Source organism: Magnolia sinica, chromosome 5 (genome assembly GCF_029962835.1).
Source record: "Magnolia sinica isolate HGM2019 chromosome 5, MsV1, whole genome shotgun sequence".
In the NCBI taxonomy this organism is placed as follows: Eukaryota; Viridiplantae; Streptophyta; class Magnoliopsida; order Magnoliales; family Magnoliaceae; genus Magnolia; species Magnolia sinica.
Window position 1 is genome coordinate 72,710,368 of NC_080577.1, and position 13,281 is coordinate 72,723,648.

The 13,281-nt window shown below is 38.9% G+C and overlaps 1 protein-coding gene across 6 annotated transcripts in view; it reads left to right on the plus strand.

The window, feature by feature from the left end:
* Positions 1 to 13,281, plus strand: part of LOC131246145 (beta-arabinofuranosyltransferase RAY1) — a 60,034-nt gene that overhangs the window by 24,896 nt on the left and 21,857 nt on the right. For 5 of the 6 annotated variants that reach the window (XM_058246045.1, XM_058246046.1, XM_058246047.1 and 2 more), the window contains one exon: positions 12,970 to 13,222. In XM_058246045.1, the coding sequence (XP_058102028.1) occupies positions 12,970 to 13,222 (253 nt within the window). Of the gene's footprint in view, positions 1 to 11,630; positions 11,725 to 12,969; positions 13,223 to 13,281 lie in introns of those variants that run through there. The other variant, XM_058246048.1, reaches the window with a different exon arrangement.

Below are 13,281 nucleotides of genomic sequence, written 5' to 3' on the forward strand. Positions count from 1 at the left end.
ATGATCTCCAAAATAGGTCTACATCTAGTCTAAAACAACTTTCTTAGCTTCCTCAATGATTTAAATGCAAATGAAGAGAGAATTGAAAAGATACAGAGCATTCTTTTTTAACCAGGGCCAATACAACCCTGTATTGCATATCGTATCTAGCTGATATGGATGCAATACACTTGTAATGGCAGATATAATATGGATATTTCATCCATGATGGGTATCCAAATCCTAGATAAGGCCCCTTGGTGTGTTTGTTTGCATATGATGTGTGCTAGTTGACGACACTAGATGGGTGGAAATGTTAAATTGGAATGTGGAGGAAGGCTTTGAAGCCTAGAGATTGAAATATTAGTTGAAGCATTTGGAACAACTTAGTAGGAATACTCATGAGTGGCATGGCTTTAGATTCCTCAAAGTGGTTTGTTTCATTACCTTGGCACTATCATTAAGAAGGAGAGATTGAGGGTTCGTTTCAATTGAATTAGTGTTGTGAGAATAATTGGAGATTGCCCTTGGAGTGTTTTGTGATCACCGCAAAATTCTTATTAGATAACTATTCAACCAACTATTCAACCAACTATGTGGGATGAAGTCATGATCAATTAAGTGGCAACATGAGGATAGAATGAGCTTGCAGAGATGAGTGTTGGGAAGACTAGAAAGTATTAAATCAATAATATGAGGTAATGGAAGCAATATAAGAGTTGCCCTGGTAGGAGATGAAACAATGGAGGCGAGAATAAGATGTTTTAACCATGTGCTAAGGAAACCGAAGGGGGTACCTATAAGGAAGGGGAGCTTGATTAAGTGTTTTTTTTTTAAAAAAAAAAAAAAATGATGTTAGGGTGTCCCCACCCCATTTTCAAGCAAGACTATTTCGTGCAGATGCACTCAATCACTCACAAACCACGTGCATCGGGTAATCCCAGGGAAGGGAATCAAACTCTCGTCTACGGGGAGCATACCCACAACGCTTACTGTTTGCCTAAACCCCATGTGGGTCTTGATTAATGATGAGGACATCCGAGCACTAGTCATAGTATACTAGAGGGGGAGGACAACCCCCGTTTCTTTATGGCTAGGTGATGCATACATGGGGCCTCGTGAGCCCACTTCGAGTGCCTAGCCCGTTGAAGATCCCACATGCATGATTATGTATCTTTGAAGGCTCCACACTGGAAAGATGCATGTGGGCTACTTAGTTGGACCATTTAGACCATTTTATCATCGTCATTGGATATGTTGATCGTGGGGCACAAAATAACTTAGTTTATTTAGTTGTTTATATGTTTGTTATTTTTGGTTTAGCTTTTATTTTTTGCTGAGTTTAGGGAGTAAGGAATAAATTTTATTATATTGAGCATCTTTATGTGAAACTTTTTATCTGAGAGCGTCTTTTTGTAAAATGTTTTTTTCTAAGACTATTAAAGGCTTGGACGTCCACACCCTAGTCCATTATTGAATATATAGAAAAAAAGTTCTTCTTTCTCTTTGCTTTGAGATGAAGCCAATCTCCTGTGATTGGAGTGAATTGGTATGATGCCATGGAGTGAATCCAAGTTATCCTTCTTTCTCACTCTTAAATCAAAAGGTATTTCTCTCTCTTTCTTTCTAGATCTTTTTTCTTCTTTCTCCAACAACAAACCAACTCCATCTCCATCCTTGTTCTTCCTTCTTCCAATCCATACACTTGCAACCTAACCTGTCCCGAACTCCCATCCAACCAACCCCCCTAATTGTACACTCGTATGGCCATACCTGGCCGTACCCACTTTTCCGTACAACCGTATGGACAGACGTGTACGGTTGTCTGTATGGTCAGCCTTCCCCTCCCTTTCATCCTCTGTTTTCGCCAATTCAAACCCTAATCACCAAATCCCTAAATCCCAAACCTAGTTACCTAAAATCCTAATCCTAAAACCCTAAGTCTCAAACCCTATTTCTCACAAATCTAATTCCCCACAACTCTAACTCTCAAAATCCTAATTCCCCATAACCCTACTTCCAAACCCTAATTTCCAAAATCCGATTCCCAAACCCTAAAGTCCTAACCCTAACCTACCCAAACCCTCACAAACCAAGTGAACCCCTTTGAATTGAGAACAACCCCTATGCTTAGATGGAAGTCCTACCTTTCATAGATCCTGATTATTTTGTATTTTATTGGATCTACATTGTGGGACTGTCGTATGGCTTGAATTAGAACATGTTACATTGTTGATATTTTTTAAAACTTGTGTTAGATTGGCTTTATTTTGTACTTTTCTATTTAATCCATTGATGATCTCATTGCATCATTCTAGGCTAGGCCATCCGTCCTATATCAAATTTTGGTATTGAGGCCCAAAGTAGAACCACCAGTCACCAACAATGTTTTAAATATCGGCGATATTGGCTGATATATCCCATGATATATCTTGTATCCCACCTGTGCGATATGAAACGCACAGGTAGTGCCAATATATCAATTTCTAATTCGTTTTTTTGTTGTTATTGAAATTATGTTAAATCAGTGTAAAATGGTTACAAATCCATTGGTTCTTCATGTTTTGCATGAAAAATCATGGAGTTGGAGCTTTGATTTCGATATCCATTGGTTCTTCATGTCCTCCATGTTTTTGTTTCCCTCGAAATTTTCCTTTAACGAGTTGTCAATTGAGACTTATTTTAAAATATTTAGGAGTATTTGATGAAATGATCATCACATACACTCTAATTTTGAAATTTGAGTGTAGGTGGTCCAATTTGGGAAAAATTCAAAAATTTTCCAATTTCTCCCAAATTGCTTGCAATGTTGCACTCCAAACATAAAAGCAAGCACGTATCAGGGCTGATCTACTGATTTGTTAAGTCCTTGTCAATTTTCAACAATAAAAATCATTATTAATTAAAAATTAATAAAAAAATATTAAAATATTAATCTTTTTTGAAATTTCCCTTCAACCAACTATGGATTGAGACTAATTTCAAAGTATTTAGTAGTGTTTGATGAAATGATCATCACATACACTCTAAATGTTTATAGACTTTGAAATGGTGAGTAGCTACCCGACGGCCTAGATGTGCATTCGTACTTGGTAATTTTTGAATAACAATAGAATGGATTGTCATTTTTGTTTTCGTTTCTCGAGTTGGCTCAGGTGAGATCCAATGTAGATCTAACTTTCTATTCACTCGTGGGATCCGGGCGGTCCGGGGGGGACCACCACGGCTCCTCTCTTCTCGAGAATCCATACATCCCTTATCAGTGTATGGACAGCTATCTCTAGAGCACAGGTTTAGAATATGATTGCATTAGTTCAGTCAGACAACGCATATCTTTGGACCCCATACAAAGAAAACCTATTATGTGCACTTCTTTTTTGAGATGTTATGATTTAAAAGTGTGTATATTAAGGCCTTTTTTAACAATCCCTGAAGTTTCATTGAAAAATTCAACCATTTTCCCAATGTTTTCCCATGTTTCCCAAAAAGTGCGATAAATTACCCGATACAAATGATATATCCAGTGCGATAACCGATACATATTTTTATCTTAAGGATGCGATACGTAACGCGATAGCAATATTTTGAACACTGCTCTCCAGCTGGCAGCCCTTAGGGATGAGACCCATACTCGCATGATCCAGTTGGAAACTTCCCTCCAAGTAATCCCTGATGATAGGGAAGATGACCAATCTCAAGCGAAAGATCAAGTTGGAGGACGTGCAAGAGGCCGTGGTCAAAGTGTTGGCCGTGGTGGGGTGTGTACTAAGCCACCCTTTGGAGAGTATCAAGACCACCATGGTCTTAATGATCGGGTAATGAAGAGCGTGAATATTGAGGCCCCGAACTATGATGGTTGCTTAGATCTCAAGGCTTTCCATGATTGGCTTGACTGAGATGAAAGAGATCTTAAAGGAAAAGTACCTTCCTCTCTCTTACCACGAGAAGCTTTTGGATCAGTGACAATCCTTTCGTCAAGAATCAATGCCCGTCGTTGACTATATCGCCAAGTTTGATGAATACATGATGCGTTGTAACATTGAGGCAACCAAATGGGCCACAATGCAACAAATTAAACATGATTTGGTGAATTATGGCGCATTACATTGAAACACAACAAAAAGATGGTTAGAACACAAAAAATAAGTGATGGTTTACCCTTTTTTTTAAAAACCTGTAATGGTCCATTCCACTTTAATTCGTTGAATCCCAGTCAAACCTTTTGTTATGATCTCCAAAATAGGTCTACATCTAGTCTAAAACAACTTTCTTAGCTTCCTCAATGATTTAAATGCAAATGAAGAGAGAATTGAAAAGATACAGAGCATTCTTTTTTAACCAGGGCCAATACAACCCTGTATTGCATATCGTATCTAGCTGATATGGATGCAATACACTTGTAATGGCAGATATAATATGGATATTTCATCCATGATGGGTATCCAAATCCTAGATAAGGCCCCTTGGTGTGTTTGTTTGCATATGATGTGTGCTAGTTGACGACACTAGATGGGTGGAAATGTTAAATTGGAATGTGGAGGAAGGCTTTGAAGCCTAGAGATTGAAATATTAGTTGAAGCATTTGGAACAACTTAGTAGGAATACTCATGAGTGGCATGGCTTTAGATTCCTCAAAATGGTTTGTTTCATTACCTTGGCACTATCATTAAGAAGGAGAGATTGAGGGTTCGTTTCAATTGAATTAGTGTTGTGAGAATAATTGGAGATTGCCCTTGGAGTGTTTTGTGATCACCGCAAAATTCTTATTAGATAACTATTCAACCAACTATTCAACCAACTATGTGGGATGAAGTCGTGATCAATTAAGTGGCAACATGAGGATAGAATGAGCTTGCAGAGATGAGTGTTGGGAAGACTAGAAAGTATTAAATCAATAATATGAGGTAATGGAAGCAATATAAGAGTTGCCCTGGTAGGAGATGAAACAATGGAGGCGAGCATAAGATGTTTTAGCCATGTGCTAAGGAAACTGAAGGGGGTACCTATAAGGAAGGGGAGCTTGATTAAGTGTTTTTTTTTTAAAAAATAAAATAAAAAAAATGATGTTAGGGTGTCCCCACCCCATTTTCAAGCAAGACTATTTCATGCAGATGCACTCAATCACTCACAAACCACGTGCATCGGGTAATCCCGGGGAAGGGAATCAAACTCTCGTCTATGGGGAGCATACCCACAACGCTTATTGTTCGCCTAAACCCCATGCGGGTCTTGATTAATGATGAGGACATCCGAGCACTAGTCATAGTATACTAGAGGGGGAGGACAACCCCCGTTTCTTTATGGCTAGGTGATGCATACATGGGGCCTCGTGAGCCCACTTCGAGTGCCTAGCCCGTTGAAGATCCCACATGCATGATTATGCATCTTTGAAGGCTCCACACTGGAAAGATGCATGTGGGCTACTTAGTTGGACCATTTAGACCATTTTATCATCGTCATTGGACATGTTGATCGTGGGGCACAAAATAACTTAGTTTATTTAGTTGTTTATATGTTTGTTATTTTTGGTGTAGCTTATATTTTTTGCTGAGTTTAGGGAGTAAGGAATAAATTTTATTATATTGAGCATCTTTTTGTGAAACTTTTTATCTGAGAGCGTCTTTTTGTAAAATGTTTTTTTCTAAGACTATTAAAGGCTTGGACGTCCACACCCTAGTCCATTATTGAATATATAGAAAAAAAGTTCTTCTTTCTCTTTGCTTTGAGATGAAGCCAATCTCCTGTTATTGGAGTGAATTGGTGTGATGCCATGGAGTGAATCCAAGTTATCCTTCTTTCTCACTCTTAAATCAAAAGGTATTTCTCTCGCTTTCTTTCTAGATCTTTTTTCTTCTTTCTCCAACAACAAACCAACTCCATCTCCATCCTTGTTCTTCCTTCTTCCAATCCATACACTTGCAACCTAACCTGTCCCGAACTCCCATCCAACCAACCCCCCTAATTGTACACTCGTATGGCCATACCTGGCCGTACCCACTTTTCCGTACAACCGTATGGACAGACTTGTACGGTTGTCTGTATGGTCAGCCTTCCCCTCCCTTTCATCCTCTGTTTTCGCCAATTCAAACCCTAATCACCAAATCCCTAAATCCCAAACCTAGTTACCTAAAATCCTAATCCTAAAACCCTAAGTCTCAAACCCTAATTCTCACAAATCTAATTCCCCAAAACTCTAACTCTCAAAATCCTAATTCCCCATAACGCTACTTCCAAACCCTAATTTCCAAAACCCGATTCCCAAACCCTAGAGTCCTAACCCTAACCTACCCAAACCCTCACCAACCAAGTGAACCCCTTTGAATTGAGAACAACCCCTATGCTTAGATGGAAGTCCTACCTTTCATAGATCCTGATTATTTTGTATTTTATTGGATCTACATTGTGGGACTGTCGTATGGCTTGAATTAGAACATGTTACATTGTTGATATTTTTTAAAACTTGTGTTAGATTGGCTTTATTTTGTACTTTTCTATTTAATCCATTGATGATCTCATTGCATCATTCTAGGCTAGGCCATCCGTCCTATATCAAATTTTGGTATTGAGGCCCAAAGTAGAACCACCAGTCACCAACAATGTTTTAAATATCGGCGATATTGGCTGATATATCCCATGATATATCTTGTATCCCACCTGTGCGATACGAAACGCACAGGTAGTGCCAATATATCAATTTCTAATTCGTTTTTTAGTTGTTGTTGAAATTATGTTAAATCAGTGTAAAATGGTTACAAATCCATTGGTTCTTCATGTTTTGCATGAAAAATCATGGAGTTGGAGCTTTGATTTCGATATCCATTGGTTCTTCATGTCCTCCATGTTTTTTGTTTCCCTGGAAATTTTCCTTTAATGAGTTGTCAATTGAGACTTATTTTAAAATATTTAGGAGTATTTGATGAAATGATCATCATAGACACTCTAATTTTGAAATTTGAGTGTAGGTGGTCCAATTTGAGAAAAATTCAAAAATTTTCCAATTTCTCCCAAATTGCTTGCAATGTTGCACTCCAAACATAAAATCAAGCACGTATGAGGGCTGATCTACTGATTTGTTAAGTCCTTGTCAATTTTCAACAATAAAAATCATTATTAATTAAAAATTAATAAAAAAATATTAAAATATTAATCTTTTTTGAAATTTCCCTTCAACTAGCTATGGATTGAGACTAATTTCAAAGTATTTAGTAGTGTTTGATGAAATGATCATCACATACGCTCTAAATGTTTATAGACTTTGAAATGGTGAGTAGCTACCCGACGGCCTAGATGTGCATTCGTACTTGGTAATTTTTGAATAACAATAGAATGGATTGTCATTTTTGTTTTCGTTTCTCGAGTTGGCTCAGGTGAGATCCAATGTAGATCTAACTTTCTATTCACTCGTGGGATCCGGGCAGTTCGGGGAGGGGGGGGTGGGCAACATGGCTCCTCTCTTCTTGAGAATCCATACATCCCTTATTAGTGTATGGACAACTATCTCTATGCATTCAATTTGAATATGGTTGCAGTAGTTCAGTCAGACAACGCATATCTTTGGACCCCATACAAAGAAAACCTATTATGTGCACTTCTTTTTTGAGATGTTATGATTTAAAAGTGTGTATTAAGGCCTTTTTTAACAATCCCTGAAGTTTCATTGAAAAATTCAACCATTTTCCCAATGTTTTCCCATGTTTCCCAAAAAGTGCGATAAATTACCTGATACAAATGATATATCCATTGCGATAACCGATACATATTTTTATCTTAAGGATGCGATACATAACGCGATAGCAATATTTTGAACACTGCTCTCCAGCTGGCAGCCCTTAGGGATGAGACCCATACTCGCATGATCCAGTTGGAAACTTCCCTCCAAGTAATCCCTGATGATAGGGAAGATGACCAATCTCAAGCGAAAGATCAAGTTGGAGGACGTGCAAGAGGCCGTGGTCAAAGTGTTGGCTGTGGTGGGGTGTGTACTAAGCCACCCTTTGGAGAGTATCAAGACCACCATGGTCTTAATGATCGGGTAATGAAGAGCGCGAATATTGAGGCCCCGAACTATGATGGTTGCTTAGATCTCAAGGCTTTCCATGATTGGCTTGACTGAGATGAAAGAGATCTTAAAGGAAAAGTACCTTCCTCTCTCTTACCGCGAGAAGCTTTTGGATCAGTGACAATCCTTTCGTCAAGAATCAATGCCCGTCGTTGACTATATCGCCAAGTTTGATGAATACATGATGCGTTGTAACATTGAGGAGGACCCGTTAATGACCATTTCTCATCTCAGGATGGGCCTTCGACCCAAGCTTCAACGTGTGCTTATTCCTCATGACGTTAGCTCCCTAGAGCATGCCTACCAAGTGGTGCAAGAACTTGAATGGTATTTGAAACTGCAATTCGTGAGGCAATTCGACTCTCGTGATGCCAATGTTAGGGCCACTCACCTGGGAGACAATCCTAATTTTGGGATCAATCTAAAGCCATTATTGGTACTCAATCCAACAATAGGGATGTGAAGGGCAAAGGTATAACTAGTACCAGATCGGATAGGGGAGAAAAAGTGGTGTTACAACTGCCAATGATATGGCCATTTCACATCTAGTGCCCCACGAAAGAGCGAATTAAGGCTCTCGTGATTGGCGATTGTGAAGAAGAGGATGATCAGAGTGATTGTAAAGAAGAAGAATATTAGCCCGAAATTGATGCTAGTGATGAAGAAGTTGAAGGAGTTGAGACCGTGCCACTTGCAGTTGTCAGATGCGCCTTAGCCCAGGCTAAATAGAGTGATCATTGGCGTAGGAATTCAATTTTCCACACTTATGTCAGGTGTGGCGACAAAAATTGCAAAGTTATAATTGATAGTGGCAGTTGCACCAATGTAGTCTCCGCTAGCACTATATCTCGTTTGGGTTTGAAATTCATCCCTCACCCACAACCCTATCGAGTTTCTTGGTTTGATGCGTCATCGATTTCGGTTTCTGAATGATGTCTTATTCCTATTTAGTTTGCATCTTACAAAGACACGTTGTGTGTGGAGTTTTTCTTATGGATGTAGGCTTCATCATTTTGGGCAGGCCTTGGCTCTATGATCGAAATGTGACATTATTCTGTCGTTCAAATATGTGTTCATTTATGTATGAAGGTAAGAGGATTAAGGTAAATCTTCTTCCACCCAAAAGCACCCTAGAGAAGAAAGAGGATGTCAAGAAGGGTGATCCTAGAGAAGTGAGGAAATCCTAGCCTAAATCTCTCCATATAATAAACACTAAAGAGTTTGAGAGAGGAGAAACTAAGGTTGATTCGATGGTGTATGCCCTCGTGGCAAGAGAGGTCACACCCGAGGTTAACATAGGGTTGCCACATGAGGTGAATCCAATATTGGAGGAGTTTAGCGATGTTTTCCCTAAGGACTTACCGGATGAGCTTCCACCCATGCGAGACATTCAACATGTCATAGATCTTGTCCTTAGGGTGATTCTACCAAATCTTCCTCACTACCGAACGAGCTGTACGGGGCATGCGGAGTTGAAGAGACAATTTGGTAAGCTTCTTAGAAAATAGCTCATTCAGGAAACTTTGAGTCCATGTGCCGTGCCAGCCCTCACACCTAAGAAAGATGACACTTGGCGGTGTGTTGACAATCATATCCATAGACCTTCAGAGTCGGCAGATGCATTCGCATGCCATATCCATGATTTGCATAATGAGATTAGAAAACAGATTAATATGAGTGACAAAAAGTACAAGATATTTGCTGACTCTCATCACAGGTTTAAAGAATTTCAAGTAGGTGACTATATGATGGTTTGTATAAGGCCATAATGGTTTCCGCAAGGGGCTATTAGGAAATTACATGCCCATAGTGCAGGTCCTTGCAAGATATTGAGAAAATTAGGCTCTAATGCATATGTTGTAGAATTTCCACTTGATATGGGTATCAACTCTACATTTAATGTGGAAGATCTTGTGTCCTTTAAGGACTCAACAACTTCACCCTCCAGCTCTTGTTTCGACCCTCACATTGAGCCAGATAGCTTTCCCAACCTGTCCCACTAACCATGGCCTTTTCCAGAACATTCTTCCTAGCCTTTACCTTCTCTACCATCCATACCCAATAAAAGAGAAAAGATTGAAGATATTTTGGATGAGCAAGTGGTTTCCACCAGACACAGAGGTTTCCAGAAGTATCTCGTCAAGTGGAAGAACATGTCAGAGTTAGACTGTACATGGATCATAGAGGCAGAGCTTCAGAGGATAGACTCGGATCTCCTCGAGCATTATTGTAGCTTTATTTCGCTAGAGGTGAACTCTTTTCAGCCAATGGGAGTTGACGAGGATATCTGAGCACCAGTCATGGTATACCAGAAGAGGAGGAGAGCCCCTGTTTCTTTATGGCTAGGTGATGCATAGATGGGGCCTCGTGGGTTCAAATTGAATGCCTAGCCCGTTGAAGACCTCACATGCATGATTACGCATCTTTGAAGGCGCCACACTGGGAAGATGCATGTGGGCCACTTAGACCATTCCAACCGTTTGATCATCGTCGTTAGACATCTTGATAGTGAGCTACGAAATAGCTTAGTTTATTTTGTTGTTTATGTATTTGTTATTTTTGGTTTAGTTTATATTTTTGCCGAGTTTAGGTTGTTAGGAACTTTTTTTTTTTGCACGCATCTTTATGTGAAACTTTTTATTTGAGAATGTTTTTTTTGTAAAATATATATATTTTTTCTTTTTTTCTGAGACTATAAAGGCTTGGATGTCCTCACCCTAGCCCATTATTGAATATATGGAAAAAAAAAATTCTTCTTTCTCTTTGCTTTGAGATGAAGCAAGTCTCCTGTGATTGGAGTGAATTGGTGTATGGAGTGAATCCAAGTTATCCTTCTTTCTCATTCTCTTACAAAATGTATTTCTCTTTCTCATTCTTTCTAGATCTTTTTTCTTCTTTCTCTAATGAAAAACCATTGCCATCTCTATCCTTATTCTTCCTTCTTCCAATCCATACACCTACAACCTAACCTGTCCCAAACTCCCATCCAACCAACCCCCCTAATTGTACACCCGTACGGCCATACTTGGCCGTACTCACCTGTCCGTACAACCGTACATACAGACTTGTACGGCTGTCCATACGGTCAGCCTTCTTCTCCTTTTCATCCTTTGTTTCCCCAATTCAAACCCTAATCCCTAAATTCCCAAATACCAAACCAGATTTCCTAAAATCCTAACCCTAAAACCGTAAGTCTCAAACCCGAATTCTCAAAATCCTCTCACAAACATAATTCCCCAAAACCCTAACTCTCAAAATCCTAATTCCCCATAACCCTACTTCCAAACCCTAATTACCAAAATCCGATTCCCAAACCCTAACCTACCCAAACCCTCACAAACCAAGTGAACCTCTTTGAATTGAGAACAACCTCTGTGCTTAGATGGAAGTCCTGCCTTCCATAGATCCTGATTATTTGGTATTTTATTGGATTTACATTGCAGGACCGTCATATGGTTTGAATTTGAACATGTTACATTGCTGAATTAAAAATAAAAATAAAAATTGTGCTAGGTTAGCTTTATTTTGTGCTTTAAATTGTTCTAGTTAATTTGTTGATGATCTCATTGCATCATTCTAGGCTTGGCCATCCGTCCTGCATCAATTAAGGTTGAAGGCCTTGAAAGGAGAACATGGGACGACCTGAAAGGACCTAGATCGAGGTGGTGAGAAGGGAGATAATGAAGGTTTGTTTACTTCCAAAGGATTAGACTTTAGATTGGAATTATTGGCTAAATAGTATTCATAAAGCGATACCCAAAATACCTAGGGCATGGTTACAATGATGATGAGGATGATTCATAGTTGTAGTTTAAGGGGGGACCAAGATTTACATGTCTTAAACAAAAGAATAGAAGGGGGGCTATATTTCTTGGAGAAAATTTAGTGTCTTTAGGAGTTCTAGTAAAGGTTATTTGGACTTTCCTGTATATTTTCTTATTTCTTTTGGCAATATGTGATATGTGGGTTCATTGCAATCATTAATTCCCACCCAGACTCAAATTAAAATGTAGTTGGGCATTAGTTTGGTTGAATTGTAAAAAAGTAGATTGTACTTGTACCTTCATTGAATGAAGTTAACTTGCACATCTAAAAGCTCTAGCATCATAGGTCTTAGAGATTCGATCTTCATTCTAGCTTGAATTTTGGCAGCTGGAGTATATTTAAACAAGTGAACACTTGTGACCCATTCCTATTGGATGGATGTCCATATTGAATTTGTTATGGAGTTAATCGGGACATGAAAGTCTAATATTGTTTGCATGTGCTCTTTTCTGATGTCAATGAGTCAGAACAACATGAGGCCTTTCAAATTTTATTTTATATTTTTCTCCTAAGTTTTATGTCAAGGGATAAAACTCGGCCACAGGTTTTGTGTAAACAAATATAAACTCCCAAGTGCTATATTGATTGATCCTTGACGGCATACCTTATTGTTGAAGCAGGTTTCTCATGGTATTTAGCCGAAGAGGAATGCCATGCTCTGCTATTAACGAGTAGAGCATACCATTCTTCTTTGTTTTTCATTTCCTGATTTTTCTTGTAAATGTAGGTTCACATATCATGGAGCTATTCTTGAATCTTCTTGAGGAATTCAATCATCGTTTCTTTTCTTTTATTTCCAATGATCTATAACGCACTGTTATTTTCTTGCAATGCCTGTGCCTAAAAGTTCATTTCAACTAGTTGACGATGTTACTTGATTACCGGCACTTCTGATTTGTATGTGCACTCTCTGAGAGTTCACAGCTTAGAAGGCTCATCAAGCCTTTTCAAATTCCTATATGGATTCAAATGCTACTGTCTGATTGTTTTTTAGTATTTGATGATCAATGATGATATATTGGTGCCTTTCAAAAAAAGGAAAAAAAAAAATAATAAAAAAGAGAAAGAAATGATGATCTATTGACATTGTGCCCTTTGTAATCCAGGTTTCTAGGCACTCCATTCTATCACTCCATGGTAGCAAGATCGCGCGCTTCCAGTTCAGACATTGCCGTTCTGATTGATCCTGAGACGATTCTCTTACCCGACTTCATCTCTGCATTGCATTACACACACAAGCTTCATCATGACTGGCTCCTTGTCGCCAGGCCGCGAAATGTTTCTCACTTCCCTTTTCATTTGGATGACACTGGGAAGCACTGGCTCCAAGAGGATGGTAAACAGATAAAAATTGGGAAGGTACGAAGGAATCTGAAGCAGATTAAAGTGAATGAATCACATGAAATTTCAGTCCATGT